At 46.2% G+C, this 17742-nt stretch overlaps 2 protein-coding genes across 5 annotated transcripts in view; both read left to right on the top strand.

Annotated features, from left to right (window-relative positions):
- Positions 1-17742, top strand: part of LOC139761441 (pleckstrin homology domain-containing family G member 5-like) — a 593230-nt gene that overhangs the window by 294268 nt on the left and 281220 nt on the right. The gene's annotated exons all lie outside the window — the stretch shown is intronic.
- On the top strand, positions 1984-12181 carry LOC139761495 (uncharacterized). Its single transcript, XM_071685758.1, has 4 exons — positions 1984-2072; positions 6283-6362; positions 9909-10027; positions 11886-12181. Exons 1-4 carry the CDS (start codon positions 1984-1986, stop codon positions 12051-12053), a joined length of 456 nt encoding a protein of 151 aa, XP_071541859.1. The 3' UTR covers positions 12054-12181.

The raw sequence follows: 17742 nt of genomic DNA, 5'->3' as shown, positions 1-17742 counted from the left end.
TACAACATTGTTGGAACTACTATTCCTTCAAACATACCCATTTTTGCTTTTCGGGATAATGTTCTCGACTTCCACACATTTTTCAAGGCTCCCAAAATTTTCGCCCCCTCCCCCACCCTATGATCCACTTCCGCTTCCATGGTTCCATCCGCTGACAGATCCACTCCCAGATATCTAAAACACTTCACTTCCTCCAGTTTTTCACCATTCAAACTCACCTCCCAATTGACTTGACCCTCAACCCTACTGTACCTAATAACCTTGCTCTTATTCACATTTACTCTTAACTTTCTTCTTCCACACACTTTACCAAACTCCGTCACCAGCTTCTGCAGTTTCTCACATGAATCCGCCACCAGCGCTGTATCATCAGCGAACAACAACTGACTCACTTCCCAAGCTCTCTCATCCCCAACAGACTTCATACTTGCCCCTCTTTCCAAGACTCTTGCATTTACCTCCCTAACAACCCCATCCATAAACAAATTAAACAACCATGGAGACATGGTTATATATATATATATATATATATATATATATATATATATATATATATATATATATATATATATACATATATACGATGGGGAAGATCAGGGAAGAGTTTACGCCCATGTATACTCCCAATCATCGCTTCTGAATCGCTTTTGCTCCCGCCATTGTGTTATGATAGGCTGTCAGAGAAAGTATGATGCAGGTGGGGGAAAAGAAAAAGGAATTTCCACTGGAGCTAAAGATGGGGGTGTGGGGAGGGTGAGGAGGTGTGGGGTGAGGAGGAAGACGTGTGGGGTGATGAGGGAAGGCTGTGGGGTGCGGATATGTGGGGGTGTGGGGAGAATAGATACTTATAATGCCTTAACTCCAGTTGGAATGGGGAGCTAAATTTTCTTCTTTCTCCCCCCCCCCCCCTATTTCAAAATCCATCAGGGTAATGAGAAATAGGAAATACGTGTTCAACAGAATGGGAAACACTGGGAGAAAGTTAATTGTAATAGGGGAAAGAGAAATTGGGTATTCCCGAAGAGGAGCGATATTTTCATGACTCACAAAATAGGCTCAGAATTGGTATAAGGAAAAGTTGATGAAACATTTAAACCCCAAATATAAAGGACTTTAAACGCTGACAAAGGCATAAAGATATCGCGTTTAAAACTATTAACAAACAGAATGACTTTGAACTTCGTAATCAGAAACAAAAGAAATAGGAAATAGGATTCCCAAGGAAAATTGGTGATAAACCCAATTTAGAAACTAGTTCAGAATAGAGAGAAGAGATACCCAGAGGCATAACTCAGTGAATATGGGGTAGTGATTAAAAGGACCCGTTTAGCACGCTTTGCGTATACGCTTTTCGACCCAAGTGTTCAGAGAGGCAGGTAGACCCGATTTAGATGGGACAGATGGCAGAACGTGTTATACTATGGGATGGGAGGAGGGAGTGTGTATATGTATATATATGGGAAAGGAGGAGTTTATACCACTCTGTGTGTGTGGGAGGGCGTCATTAAGGGGGAAAAAAGAAAACCCCTTTCCATCCACCCCCTCCCCTTCCTTCCCCCCCCCCCCCCCACCACCCCATTCCTTACTATTCCATGGTGTTTTTTTCTTTCTCTCTTTCTTTCTTGACCCATCTCTGGCCAGAGAAGGAGTTCCTGAAGGACCCACTTCCCAGTTTCGGAGGACATGCACTCGAGACAATACGCCTCTCTCTCTCTCTCTCTCTCTCTCTCTCTCTCTCTCTCTCTCTCTCTCTCTCTCTCTCTCAGGTCCTGGGGAGAGAGAGAGCGTGTGTGTGTGTGTTGGTCGCTTGAGACAGCATTTGGACATAGGTCTGGCAAGGCGATGGGGGGGTGTGATGCTCCTGTGTGTGTGTGTGTGTGTGTGTGTGTGTGTTGGTCTCTCTGGAGATGTTGTTTCTGGATCGAGACCGAGGAGAAGTCTCTCAGCCTGGGGGGGAGATGGGGGTGTGTGTGATGTCTCTATATGGACGAGATCTTCGTTGAGGTCTGTCTCGCCCCCATGGACGAGACCTTCGTTGCGTCTCGTGGACGGGTGCTGTTCGAGACCTGGGGGTACCCTGTCCTCGCGTTCTGGTCTCGGGGGTCTCGTCTGCCACAACAGCCTCCCTGGGGGGGGGGGAGAGTCTTCCTCGGGAGTTTTACCTCCCCCACTGGGGAGGTCCAGAGTTTAACTTGTGGGAGAAGTTGGGTGTGGTAGTGGTGAGGAGATGGTGAGTGTGTTGTGGACACACTTTTATATTTTAGACTTTAAGTTTGAGTCCAGTTCCTACTACCTCTTCCCCTCCAAGTTAGAGTTCTTCTTCTTCTTCTTCTTCTTCTTCTTCTTCTTCTTCTTCTTCTTCTTCTTCCTCTTCTTCCTCCTCCTCCTCCTCCTGCAAGGTGGTGTTCGTCTTCCCTCTCTTTTTGGAGGGGGGGGGGGTTGTTGTTGCTCCTCCTCCTCCTTCTCCTCCTCCTCCTCCTCCTCCTCCTTCTTCCTCTGCCTCCTCCTGGAGTTTGAGGGCCGTCAAGATCGAGTCATGATCCAGGTATTGTGGTGTGTGTGTGTGTGTGTGTGTGTGTGTGTGTGTGTGTGTGCCTGTGTTGAAGGGCATGCCAGGCTTACAAGCGAATACATCAGATGGTATGACCTTATCACACACACGAGAGGTCGTACGTCTCACGTTATCTGCTGCAGGCTTTGTTGGAGGGAGGGAGGGAGGAGGAGGAGTTTCTTTGCTGTGTTCTCTCCCTCTCCTCTCCCTCCTGTGTTAGAGTGGTGGAGAGGGAGGGAGGGTGGATGGATGGATGGATGTCCTACAGTGCTATGTTGAAGCGTAGAGTGGTTGATCTGCCTACTGTATGGGATGGTCGGATCGCCCCTGTTGATGTGTTGGAGTGGAGGGTTCACGTCTTAGTCCATTTCTTTTTTTTTTGGTGTGAGACGCGACGGGTTGTAGATGATGAGTGGCGTGGTTTTATTGAAGTGGTCGAGTCTAGACTGGGCCCCCAGAGAAGGCCAGGGTAGGGGGACCTGAAGTCCCTGGACGACCTGGGGCGGACCTGTCCATATAGACCAAGGGCTTCCTAGTGCACTAGGGGATATCATGGCTCGGCAGTACGAGGGAGGAGACTAGGGATTGAACCGTACGTGAACCAGTCGACTGACGCACCAGGGGACGTGGCGTAGGGCTGGACAAGGGATGTAATTGAGCATCCTCCACCTGGACCAGGTGACTAGGACGCCGCTGGAAGACGATGTGGCTGTACTAGTTAACCTGGAAGACGAAAGGGGACCACCATCGAACGAACGCCCTCTCTCCACGCGTCGGATCCCAGAGAGAGAGCAAGCGAGGGAAGGTTACCACATCTTGACGTCTCCTTTCCCTGACAGTGTGGCATGTCCGATGTGTCCCCCGCCGCCCCGCCTCAACCTCCTCCTGCGTCCTTCAGCTGGTGTTGGACCTCTGCCACCGCGTCCCACACCTCACACGACCAGCTCCTACCACCACTACCACCACTTCTTCCTACCACCACCACCCCTTCCTACCACCACCACCCCTTCTTCCTACCACCACCACCCCTTCTTCCTACCACCACCACCCCTTCCTCTCTCCCTTCCTTCCTCCTCCTCCTTCCTCCTTCTCCTCCTCCTCCTCCTCCTGGAAGGAGGAGGTACTCAAGTAATTGGTTCTTGAGATAAGCTGAAGTTTGGTAATTGTCTGTATCTCTCTGGCGGGAGAAAAAGGTGTGTGTGTGTGTGTGTCTATATCTATCTGTCTATCTATCTATCTATCTATCTATCTCCCTCAGACGCGCCTCGTCAGAAGATCTATATATATATAATCACCTTCAGGATTCCACACCAACGCAAAGGCCCCCCCGCCCCCCCCCCGCTCGCCCCCCCCCCTTTTTTCCCTCTTTACGTTGAAAAAGAAATGAAAGAAAATGAGGGAAAAAAAAAATATCACGTATGTGGGGGGGGGGGGGTCTTCCATGTGCTTGCTTGCCCACGGGAGCCAGGTAGCGGCGGTGAACCTATTCGGGCTATGGGGGGTTGGGGTCACGTTTCTTTCTGGTGAACCTTGAACCAGGTCGTGTTTTGAACGCCCGAAGGCCACCCCGTCCCCCCCCCAGCCCCCCCCCCCCTCGCTCCCCCCCTCGCCCCCCCCCCTCGCCCCCCCTCGCCCCCCCCTCGCCCCGTCCACCTTGACACTGTTCTTTTGCTAATTTTGCTCACAGTGGTGGTGGTGGTGGGGGGGGGGAGAAGGGGGGAGGGGGGGTGGTTTGATGAGGGAGGAGGAGGAGGTGCGTGGTGGAGATAGGGTGGTGATTAGGTCGTGAGGTGTTGGCGAAGCCCCGTGTGTTTGGTGGGGGGGGGGGGGGAAAGAAGGGAACTCGTGTGTGTGTGTGTGTGTGTGTGTGTGTGTGTGCGTGTGTGCGTGTGCGTGTGTGCGTGTGTGTGTGTGTGTGCGTGTGTGTGTGTGTGTGTGTGTGTTGGAGAGATGGGTAATGAGGCTCCCTTGTTGATGGTGATGATGGCGTTGATGGAGACGATAATGATGGCGGTGTAATCGACTCTCTCTCTCTCTCTCTCTCTCTCTCTCTCTCTCTCTCTCTCTCTCTCTCTCTCTCTCTCTCTCTCTCCATCGCGACCGTAATGCAGCCGCAGCCGCAGGCCCGCAGCCGCACCTGCGGGATTATGGCAGCATTTAAAACATCATCATCGGTTGGGGGGGGAGGGGGGGAGGGAGCCCGTCTGCGGAGGGGACACGGTCGAGGGGGGGAGGGAGGGGTTAGGAGGGGGTAGGAGGGGAGAGAGAGAGAGAGAGAGAGAGAGAGAGAGAGAGAGAGAGAGAGAGAGAGAGAGAGAGAGAGAGAGACTGTGTAGGTTAGGGGAAGGGGGACGGAGGGTCTTACCCCCTGGGGGGAGGGGGAAAGAGAGGGAAGGGGGGAGGGGTGGGGGTCCCCTGACCCGACCTTCTATCTCCACCTCCTCCTCCTCCTCCTCCTTCGACCCCTCCTCTTTCCCTCTCCTTCTCCTCCTCCTCTTCCTCCTGCTCCTCCTCCTCCTCCTCCTCCTCCTTCGACCCCTCCTCTTTCCCTCCTCCTCCTCCTCCTCCTTCGTCCCCTCCTTTTTCCCTCCTCCTTTTCCTCCTCCTCCTTCGTCCCCTCCTTTTTCCCTCCTCCTCCTCCTCCTCCTTCGACCCCTCCTCCTCCTCCTCCTCCTTCGTCCCCTCCTCTTACCCTCCTCCTTCTCCTCCTCCTCCTTCGTCCCCTCCTCTTTCCCTCCTCCTCCTCCTCCTCCTCCTCCCTGACCAGGTCACCCACTCCGGGGCGCCGCCCGCCATCCACACGGGATATTCATGAAGTCCCTCCCTCCTCCCCTCTCCTCCTCCTGCAGGAGGGAGGGGTAGGTGGGTAGGTAGGTAGGTGGGTAGGTAGGTAGGTAGGTAGGTGGGTAGGTAGGTAGGTAGGTAGGTAGGTAGGTAGGTACGTAGGCAGGTAGGTAGTGTAGGAAGGTAGGGAGGTAGGTAGGTAGGTAGGTAGGGAGGTAGGTAGGTAGGTAGGTAGTGTAGGCAGGGAGGTAGGCAGGTAGGTAGTGTAGGTAGGTAGGTAGGTAGGTAGGGAGGTAGGTAGGTAGGTAGGTAGTGTAGGCAGGGAGGTAGGCAGGTAGGTAGTGTAGGTAGGTAGGTAGTGTAGGTAGTGTAGGTAGGCAGGTAGTTAGGTAGGTAGTGTAGGTAGGTAGGTAGTGTAGGTAGTGTAGGTAGTGTAGGTAGTGTAGGTACCGGCGGTCATCGCACGCCTTCATGGTTAAGTCTCTCAGGGACGTTGTTCACCCGCAAATTGCACGAGACACTCCAGCCACAACCATGTTCTTCCCTCCCTCCCTCTTCCCTCCCTCCCTCCCTCTTCCCTCCTTCTCCTTCTTCTCCTCCTCCCTCTTCCTTTTTTTTCCTCTAGTCCATCTTCCTCCTTCGTCGTGAGGCCCCGTCGGAGCGACGTGGAGGTCAGTTGTCCGAGGTAACTCCCGGACGTGGGTCGAACCCCTGTCTCCGAGTGTGTGTGTCGAGTGCCGTACGCGGTATACCTGCTTCTCCTACGCCTTCCCTTGGAGGATATAACCTTGTGTGCGCCTATATATATATATATATATATATATATATATATATATATATATATATATATATATATATATATATATATATTCGCCCGTATAGAATACCAGCATATCCGTGGCTGTTCGACCCTTATATATCATATTATATATGATATGATACGGGAGAGAGAGAAAGAGAGAGAGAGAGAGAGAGAGAGAGAGAGAGAGAGAGAGAGAGAGAGAGAGAGAGAGAGAGAGAGAGAGAGGCCACCCATATCCGAATGTGTTAATGGGTGACATGTGTCGAGGCCCGTACATATGTATCCATGTATACACACACTCTCTCTCTCTCTCTCTCTCTCTCTCTCTCTCTCTCTCTCTCTCTCTCTCTCTCTCTCTCTCTCTCTCTGAGGCCTCAATCAGTCAGTCAGTGAGGGAGAGGAGGAGCGATGGTGGGCGGTGCCATGACACTTCAGTGCCACAGTGCCACAGTGAGTGGAACAGTGGAGTGGAACGTGGAAGTGCCATAGTGAGGCGATGGACAGTGCCATACAGCAGTGCCATAGTGAGGCGATGGACACAGTGCCATACAGCAGTGCCATAGTGAGGTGATGAACAGGTGCCATACAGCAGTGCCATAGTGAGGTGATGAACACAGTGCCATACAGCAGTACCATAGTGAGACGGTGGACACAGTGCCATACAGCAGTGCCACAGTGAGGCGATGTAAACAGTTGCCATACAGCAGTGCCATAGTGAGGCGATGGTCACAGTGCCATACAGCAGTGCCATAGTGAGGCGATGTAAACAGGTGCCATACAGCAGTGCCGTAGTGAGGTGATGAACAGGTGCCATACAGCAGTGCCATAGTGAGACGATGGTCACAGTGCCATACAGCAGTGCCATAGTGAGGCGATGAACACAGTGCCATACAGCAGTGGAATAGTGAGGCGATGAACACAGTGCCATACAGCAGTGCCATAGTGAGGCGATGTAAACAGTGCCATACAGCAGTGCTATAGTGAGACGATGTAAACAGGTGCCATACAGCAGTGCTATAGTGAGACGGTAGACACAGTGCCATACAGCAGTGCCACAGTGAGGCGATGAACAGGTGCCATACAGCAGTGCCATAGTGAGGCGATGAACACAGTGCCATACAGCAGTGCCATAGTGAGACGATGGTCACAGTGCCATACAGCAGTGCTATAGTGAGGCGATGTAAACAGTGCCATACAGCAGTGCCATAGTGAGGCGATGTAAACAGTGCCATACAGCAGTGCCATAGTGAGACGATGGTCACAGTGCCATACAGCAGTGCCATAGTGAGGCGATGAACACAGTGCCATACAGCAGTGCCATAGTGAGGCGATGAACAGGTGCCATACAGCAGTGCCATAGTGAGGTGATGAACACAGTGCCATACAGCAGTGCCATAGTGAGGCGATGGACACAGTGCCATACAGCAGTGCCATAGTGAGACGATGAACAGGTGCCATACAGCAGTGCCATAGTGAGACGATGGTCACAGTGCCATACAGTGCTCAGTGCCACAGAAATAACGGTGCCATAGAACATGGGTCTCCTAGTGCCATAGTGAATAAGATAGTTGCCATATTAGGTGGCAATCAGCGGTGCCATACTAAGTAACACATAACTGCTCCTAGCCAAGTAACACTGCTCCTGGGCAAGTAACACTGCTCCTGGGCAAGTAACACTGCTCCTGGGCAAGTAACACTGCTCCTGGGCAATAACGCTGCTTCTAGGCAAGTAACACTGCTCCTAGGCAAGTAACACTGCTCCTGGGCAAGTAACACTGCTCCTGGGCAAGTAACACTGCTCCTGGGCAAGTAACACTGCTCCTGGGCAAGTAACGCAGATCCTAGACAAGTAACGCGGCTCCTGGGCAAGTAACACGGATCCTAGGAAAAAGTAACGCGGCTCCTGAGCAAGTAACACTGCTCCTGGTGCCAGAGTAACACTGTTCCTAGGCAAGTAACACTGCTTCTAGGCAAGTAACACTGCTCCTAGGCAAGTAACACTGCTCCTGGGCAAGTAACACTGCTCCTGGTGCCAGAGTAACACTGCTTCTAGGCAAGTAACACTGCTTCTAGGCAAGTAACACTGCTCCTAGGCAAGTAACACTGCTCCTAGGCAAGTAACACTGCTCCTGGGCAAGTAACACTGCTCCTAGGCAAGTAACACTGCTCCTGGGCAAGTAACACTGCTCCTGGGCAAGTAACACTGCTCCTAGGCAAGTAACACTGCTCCTGGGCAAGTAACACTGCTCCTGGGCAAGTAACACTGCTCCTAGGCAAGTAACACTGCTCCTGGGCAAGTAACACTGCTCCTGGGCAAGTAACACTGCTCCTAGGCACGTAACGCTGCTCCTAGGCACGTAACGCTGCTCCTGGGCAAGTAACACTGCTCCTAGGCACGTAACGCTGCTCCTAGGCAAGTAACACTGCTCCTGGGCAAGTAACACTGCTCCTGGGCAAGTAACACTGCTCCTGGGAAAGTAACACTGCTCCTAGGCAGGTAACACTGCTCCTAGGCAGGTAACACTGCTCCTAGGCAGGTAACACTGCTCCTAGGCAGGTAACACTGCTCCTGGGCAGGTAACACTGCTCCTAGGCAGGTAACACTGCTCCTGGGCAAGTAACACTGCTCCTAGGCAAGTAACACTGTTCCTAGGCAAGTAACACTGCTCCTAGGCAAGTAACACAGCTCCTGGGCAAGTAACACTGCTCCTAGGCAAGTAACACAGCTCCTGGGCAAGTAACACTGCTCCTAGGCAAGTAACACTGTTCCTAGGCAAGTAACACTGCTCCTAGGCAAGTAACACAGCTCCTGGGCAAGTAACACTGCTCCTAGGCAAGTAACACTGCTCCTGGGCAAGTAACACTGCTCCTGGGCAAGTAACACTGCTCCTGGGCAAGTAACACTGCTCCTGGGCAAGTAACACTGCTCCTAGGCAAGTAACACAGCTCCTAGGCAAGTAACACTGCTCCTGGGCAAGTAACACTGCTCATAGGCAAGTAACACTGCTCCTGGGCAAGTAACACTGCTCCTAGGCAGGTAACACTGCTCCTGGGCAAGTAACACTGCTCCTGGGCAAGTAACACTGCTCCTGGGCAAGTAACACAGCTCCTGGGCAAGTAACACTGCTCCTGGGCAAGTAACACTGCTCCTGGGCAAGTAACACAGCTCCTGGGCAAGTAACACTGCTCCTGGGCAAGTAACACTGCTCCTGGGCAAGTAACACAGCTCCTAGGCAAGTAACACTGCTCCTGGGCAAGTAACACAGCTCCTAGGCAAGTAACACTGCTCCTGGGCAAGTAACACAGACGTCTCTCTGTGTCGTAAGGTAACACCACCACAGAGGGATTTGGCGTGTCTTATGCTCACGACACTGGGTGAAGGGGGCTGGTTTTTCGACCTTACGAACACTCTGGGAGAAAGAATGAGTCTATCATAGCACATTCTTGCCGCCCTCACTGATTAATAATGCTCCGTGCGGACTCTCGCCTCTACGACACCAGGCTTTAAGGTTGATATTCCTCTGTGGATGACGCCATTGCCTCGAACGAGCGATGTGCTTTCAGTGAAATCGCGTCTTTATGGCGCTGGACTCCAAGGGTGACATTCTTATGTGAGTGGTGAGGGAGGGGGTTCGAATCCCATTTGATGTGGTTAGGTTTTCCCTTCCTGTTGGAAATAACCCCCGTAGATTGGGCCATTTTCTCTGGGGGGGGGGGTGTGTCTTAATGACATGTGCGGGATTGTGCGTGCGCACGCGCGTGTTTATGAAGCGTTAGAGAGAGAGAGAGAGAGAGAGAGAGAGAGAGAGAGAGAGAGAGAGAGAGAGAGAGAGAGAGAGAGGTTTGCGTCACAACTCATAACCTCAGTTGTACAACCCCCAGAAGCGCCGGTACAAGACACGTAATTAAGGTGTCTGTCCCCCCTCCCCCCCTTTTAGATAACAATTTACCCTGGGATAATACAACATACAACATACATCTACAACATACAACATATACCTCTACAACATACAACATACCTCTACAACATACAACATACATCTACAACATACAACATATACCTCTACAGCATACAACATATACCTCTACAACATACAACATACCTCTACAACATACAACATACCTCTACAACATACAACATACCTCTACAACATACAACATACCTCTACAACATACAACATACCTCTACAGCATACAACATATACCTCTACAACATACAACATACCTCTACAACATACAACATACCTCTACAACATACAACATACCTCTACAACATACAACATACCTCTACAACATACAACATACCTCTACAACATACAACATACCTCTACAACATACAACATACCTCTACAACATACAACATACCTCTACAACATACAACATACCTCTACAACACACAACATACCTCTATAACATACAACATACCTCTACAGCATACAACATACCTCTACAACATACAACATACCTCTACAACATACAACATACCTCTACAACATACAACATACCTCTACAACATACAACATACCTCTCTACAACATACAACATACCTCTACAGCATACAACATACTTCTACAACATACAACATACCTCTACAACATACAACATACCTCTACAACATACAACATACCTCTACAACATACAACATACATCTACAACATACAACATACCTCTACAACATACAACATACCTCTACAACATACAACATACCTCTACAACATACAACATACCTCTCGGTCATACAACGAAAATGATTCCACTTTCGATGGAATCGTAAAAGAAAAAGGGAAGAAAGAAAGAAAACGGGAGTAGGTTTTTTCCATTTTTCTTTTTTTCTTTCTTTTTTCTTCTCTCTCTCTCGTCTCCAGTGCAGATAATTTACCAATTTCTCATAGTGCCTGGCGGTAATTTCTCATGAATAATAAATTATCCTGCTTCATTTAGTCAAGTTACCAACCCCCTTCCCTCCCCTCCCCCTCGCCCCTCTCCCATTCTCTCTCTCTCTCTCTCTCTCTCTAGACCTAACCCCCCCCCCCCACCACCCCAGCCAGTCAACCAGGCAAGCGACCAACCTCGACCCATCCTCCCGTACTGAACGCGTTCCGAAATTGAAAAGGAAGTGTGTATCACACCGACATCCCATTTTCATTAGACTTTGATTTAATGTTGGCGACAGCAGACCCCGGTGTTGCGCCTCCCTTCTACAAGTATGACTATGTACATGTGTATATATATATATGTATGTGTATGTACATGTATGCAATTTATGTATATGTGTATATGTTGATATGTATATTTATGTATATGTGTATATGTTGATATGTGTATTTATGTATATGTGTATATGTTGATATGTATATTCACGTATATGTGTATATGTTGATATGTATATGCATATATGTATGTATATGTGCGTGTGTATGGGGATTTATGTATATATGTATTTGTGTGTATATGAGTGGGTGGGCCATTCTTCGTCTGTTTCCTGGCGCTACCTCGCTGACGGGGGAAACTGTGATCAAGTGTATATATATATATATATATATATATATATATATATATATATATATATATAGAGAGAGAGAGAGAGAGAGAGAGAGAGAGAGAGAGAGAGATAGATTACACGAGAGGTGGGTGGGATTCGAACCGAGACCCGTTGTGTGGGGTATGCCACATCCCTGCCACCACTCTGGTGGGCCTTTTTCAAAGACCATAACCCAGAGACATGTCCTGTACAGGCCTCTTTGAGAGAGAGAGAGAGAGAGAGAGAGAGAGAGAGAGAGAGAGAGAGAGAGAGAGAGAGAGAGAGAGAGAGAGCCAGCTCTACCATCCGTCGACCAGATTTCTCCTTTTCGTCTACCAGGTGATGGTCTCCACCAGCACTGTCGACCAGGACTGGCTTCCCTAAGCCAGATGTAACGCGAGTAACTTGGAAGGTATTTCGTTACCATCCAGTAGACCAGTTTTTGTTTTTCAGTTGTTGTTCTACATGCCGTTTTCTATATGGCGATGGTTGCGTCGAGTGGTGTGAGTGAGTTCGGTTTTCACACCACGAGCGGCGAGGGTTCGAAACCCCCTCCTCCTTGTTGGCGTTACAGAACCCCCCCCCCCCCCCCAGGGCTAGATAGACAGACCCAGGAGGAGATATAGCTTATATAGGAGGAGATATAGCTTATATAGGAGGAGGAGATATAGCTTATATAGGTGGAGGAGATATAGCTTATATAGGAGGAGGAGATATAGCTTATATAGGAGGAGATATAGCTTATATAGGAGGAGATATAGCTTATATAGGAGGAGGAGATATAGCTTATATAGGAGGAGGAGATATAGCTTGTATAGGAGGAGATATAGCTTATATAGGAGGAGATATAGCTTATATAGGAGGAGATATAGCTTATATAGGAGGAGATATAGCTTATATAGGAGGAGATATAAGAGGAGATATAGCTTATATAGAAGGAGATATAGCTTATATAGGAAGAGATATAGCTTATATAGCGTCGGTGATCAGTCAATTATTGTGTCTTTGAGATGGCCATCGTATTTACCCTCTTTTTTTCCTTTTTCCAATTGGTAGAAAATACTTTTTTGTTTTTGGAATCATATATGTGTGTGTGTGTGTGTGTGTGTGTGTGTGTGTGTGTGTGTCTGAATTACAGTTTCAGTGTCACGTCTTACTTCCATGGTAGGTAGGAGGAGGGGGGGGGGGATCAAGGGCCCGACTCAATCATTATTTTGTCATCAAATTAGCATTGGCTGAATCGTCTCTCTCTTTTTTCATCCCTCCATAATTGGCTAATGAGACTTGGGTAACACATGGGTATGATCCATCATACTTTCATCTGATTATCTCAGACGCCACCCTCTGTGGGGACCACTGTCTGCCAGGGAGAGGGGTCGCAGGTCGTACTGTCGTGTTCAAGGGTCGTATTGTCGTGCTCAAGGGTCGTATATATACCGTCGTGCTCAAGGGTCGTATATATACCGTCGTGCTCAAGGGTCGTATATATACCGTCGTGCTCAAGGGTCATATGTATACCGTCGTGCTCAAGGGTCGTATATATACCGTCGTGCTCAAGGGTCGTATATATACCGTCGTGCTCAAGGGTCGTATATATACCGTCGTGCTCAAGGGTCGTATATATACCGTCGTGCTCAAGGGTCGTGTATATACCGTCGTGCTCAAGGGTCATATGTATACCGTCGTGCTCAAGAAATCGTAATGCAAATAGACTCAACCCCCTTCCCCCCCTTCCCCCCCAAATAAAGCTGTGCTACAGACACAGGCACAGAAAGCAAACACAGAAACACAGACACAGAAACAGAAACACAGACACAGACACAGAAAGCAAACACAGAAACACAGACACAGAAACAGAAACACAGACACAGAAAGCAAACACAGAAACACAGACACAGAAACAGAAACACAGACACAGACACAGAAAGCAAACACAGAAACACAGACACAGAAACAGAAACACAGACACAGAAAGCAAACACAGAAACACAGACACAGAAACAGAAACACAGACACAGACACACAGACACAGACACAGAAACACAGACACAGACACAGAAACACAGACACAGACACAGAAACACAGACACAGACACAGACACAGAAATCCTCTGTGATCTCCTCTATGTATATTTCAACATCAGAATGGATATCTCTGACGCTCCACGCCAACCCCCGACCCCCCACGCCAACCCCCGACCCCCACGCCAACCCCCGACCCCCCACGCCAACCCCCGACCCCCCACGCCAACCCCCGACCCCCACGCCAACCCCCGACCCCCCACGCCAACCCCCGACCCCCCACGCCAACCCCCGACCCCCCACGCCAACCCCCGACCCCCCACGCCAACCCCCGACCCCCCACGCCAACCCCCGACCCCCCACGCCAGCCCCCGACCCCCACGCCAACCCCACTCCCCCACCACCCCCCATGCCCTCCCCCCCTCTCCAATCCCACTCCCCCACCACCCCCCATGCCCTCCCCCCCTCTCCAATCCCACTCCCCCACCACCCCCCATGCCCTCCCCCCCTCTCCAATCCCACTCCCCCACCACCCCCCATGCCCTCCCCCCCTCTCCAATCCCACTCCCCCACCACCCCCATGGCCCCCCCCCGCCCCCCCCATCCATAATACACCTGGTCCTCATGTATAAATGCATTCGTAACTCAGCACCAGTGTATATATATAAACAAGATATCAAGAGGGGGATAGATAGATATCAGAGGAAGATAACGGATAAGATAGACTGCGCGCGCGCGCGCGCCTTCATTAGCGGTCATGGTAATTAATTACCTTCGGCCGACGTAGCCACGACTATTTCTAAGGTAATTAAGGTAATTAAGGTCATTAGTAAATTCTAATAGACCTTACATGGAATCCACCCAAGATGCGCGCGAGCGCGCGCATGTGTGTGTGTGTGTGTGTGTGTGTGTACATAAGTAGACTTATATGCATACATAAGTACATAAGTAGACATATACATACATAAGTACATAAGTAGACTTATATACATACATAAGTACATAAGTAGACTTATATACATACATAAGTACATAAGTAGACTTATATACATACATAAGTACATAAGTAGACTTATATACATACATAAGTACATAAGTAGACTTACATACATACATAAGTACATAAGTACTCTTATATACATACGTAAGTACATAAGTAGACTTATATACATACATAAGTACTTAAGTAGACTTATATACATAAGTACATAAGTAGACTTATATACATACATAAGTACATAAGTAGACTTATATACATACATAAGTACATAAGTAGACTTATATACATACATAAGTACATAATTAGACATATATACATACATAAGTACATAAGTAGACATATACATACATAAGTACTTAAGTAGACTTATATACATAAGTACATAAGTAGACTTATATACATACATAAGTACATAAGTAGACTTATATACATACATAAGTACATAAGTAGACTTATATACATACATAAGTACATAAGTAGACTTATATACATACATAAGTACATAAGTAGACTTATATACATACATAAGTAGACTTATATACATACATAAGTACATAAGTAGACTTATGTACATACATAAGTACATAAGTAGACTTATATACATACATAAGTAGACTTATATACATACATAAGTACATAAGTAGACTTATATACATACATAAGTACATAAGTAGACTTATATACATACATAAGTACATAAGTAGACTTATATACATACATAAGTACATAAGTAGACTTATATACATACATAAGTACATAAGTAGACTTATATACATACATAAGTAGACTTATATACATACATAAGTACATAAGTAGACTTATGTACATACATAAGTACATAAGTAGACTTATATACATACATAAGTAGACTTATATACATACATAAGTACATAAGTAGACCTATTAACACAGCGTGACTGGTACAACATAGCTGGGCCCGCCCGTAACACAGCTTGACTGATTAAGAAGCTGTGATTAATAGACTGATTAAAAGTGAGAATGATTAATACAATGGACACGTTAAGGGCTGGATTAATCCACGGGTTCACAGCTGTGTTGGGTTTTAATCAGCATAGCAGGACGAAGCCAACATAGCTATAGCGCTAGACGGTGCTGCAATACCTAACACAGCATGACTAGGTTAGGTTTAACAACTGATCTACGCTAATTATCCTGTGTTGTTACTGTGACTCGGTTATAGTGGACCAGACCTAACACCTCCCGCTTGTATGGACCGTGTTATAGGAACACCCGTTTTAACGATCAAAGCACACAGGGACTTGCATATAAAGACCAGTTAAACCACATATATGGACCAGTTACCCCACATATGTGGACCAATTACCCCATATATATGGACCAGTTACCCACATATATTTACCGCACATGTATGAACCAGTTACCCACATATATGGACCAATTAACCCGCATCTGTGGACCAGTTATCCACATACATGGACCAGTTACCCACATACATGGACGAGTTACCCACATATATGGATCATATATCCACATATATGGACTAAATACTCACATATATGAACCTTGTATCCGATCTATATGCAAAATATATATCATCAAACACCGCATAGTCTGTTCACAGTTATCATAAATGTATATCAATCTATACACATTACTTCTATCTCAGTTATGTAGATATTTGAAGAAGGAAACGCTATATCTTGTCTATTTTCGTATCTATGAATGGCCTTATTTAATGATATATGATATACACAAAATTCCTTATATAATCGGTCACGTAACTCGAACATATATATATATATATATATATATATATATATATATATATATATATATATATATATATATATATACTGTTCGTTCTAAATGTAATATTGTTAGTGGAAAACAAGATTAAAAATTCGATTATAATTTTGAAATGATTCTGAAAGCTTTAGGGGTTGTTAACTATATCAAAACTGCATTAAGTAATGATTCAATATATATATATATATATATATATATATATATATATATATATATATATATATATATATATATATATATATATGTAATCTACTGCGTGATTGCTTTCTTCCGTCGTACAAATGTACTATACATAGATTACATGATTATATTTTCCTAAATCCCCCAAATGGAATTATAGAATCATAGATTACATTTGAAATTCACGGCAGAAATCCTGTGTTTTTTTTTTTGTTTTTTTTTCTCCTAGGATGCCGTAATAACAGTTAGCTAAGGCCAGTTCTTTCATACTCTAATTATAATTAAAACCACAATGTCAGGGAATTATTTTTAGGATTATTTTTAGTAGTCCCTCGCTACCTCCCTTCCTCAAGTGCTTCTAATTCCATTTTGTTCCCCCGGGATTTACTGAAATTTTTTTTCAATGGATTAATGATTTTTTTTTCCTAGGATTTAAATTTTTCCTATGGGATTAATGAATTTTTTTCTAGGGAGATTTACTGAAATTTTTTTCAAGGGATTAATGATTTTTTTTCCTAGGATTTAAATTTTTTTCTGTGGGATTAATGATTTTTTTCCCCGGGGATTTAATGAATTTTTTTTTCAAGGGATTAATGATTTTTTTTCCTAGGATTTAAATTTTTTTCTATGGGATTAATGATTTATTTCCCCCGGGGATTTACTGAAAATTTTGTTCAAGGGATTAATGATTTTTTTTTCCTAGGATTTAAATTTTTTTCTATGGGATTAATGAATTTTTTTCTAGGGATTTACTGAAATTTTTTTTTCAAGGGATTAATGATTTTTTTTCCTAGGATTTAAATTTTTTTCTGTGGGATTAATGATTTTTTCCTCGGGGATTTAATGAATTTTTTTTCAAGGGATTAATGATTTTTTTCCTAGGATTTAAATTTTTTTTATGGGATTAATGATTTTTCCCCCTGGGATTTACTGAAAAAAATTTTTTCAAGGGATTTATGATTTTTTTTCCAAGGATTTAAATTTTTTTCTGTGGGATTAATGATTTTTTCCCCGGGGATTTACTGAAATTTTTTTTTCAAGGGATTAATGATTTTCTTTCCTAGGATTTTAATTTTTTCCTATGGGATTAATGA

This window comes from Panulirus ornatus, chromosome 40 (genome assembly GCF_036320965.1).
Source record: "Panulirus ornatus isolate Po-2019 chromosome 40, ASM3632096v1, whole genome shotgun sequence".
NCBI lineage: Eukaryota > Metazoa > Arthropoda > Malacostraca > Decapoda > Palinuridae > Panulirus > Panulirus ornatus.
The sequence above is the reverse complement of the archived record's forward strand: the minus strand, read 5'-3'. Positions and strand labels throughout refer to the sequence as shown.

Coding starts and splice junctions, on each gene's coding strand:
- LOC139761495 (XM_071685758.1), top strand. CDS start 1,984: ATGGACGAGATCTTCGTTGAGGTCTGTCTCGCCCCCATGGACGAGACC. Junction 6,363..9,908: donor AGAGAGAGAGAGAGAGAGAG/GCCACCCATATC, acceptor GTGTTTATGAAG/CGTTAGAGAGAGAGAGAGAG. Junction 10,028..11,885: donor TACAACCCCCAGAAGCGCCG/GTACAAGACACG, acceptor CCTCTTTGAGAG/AGAGAGAGAGAGAGAGAGAG.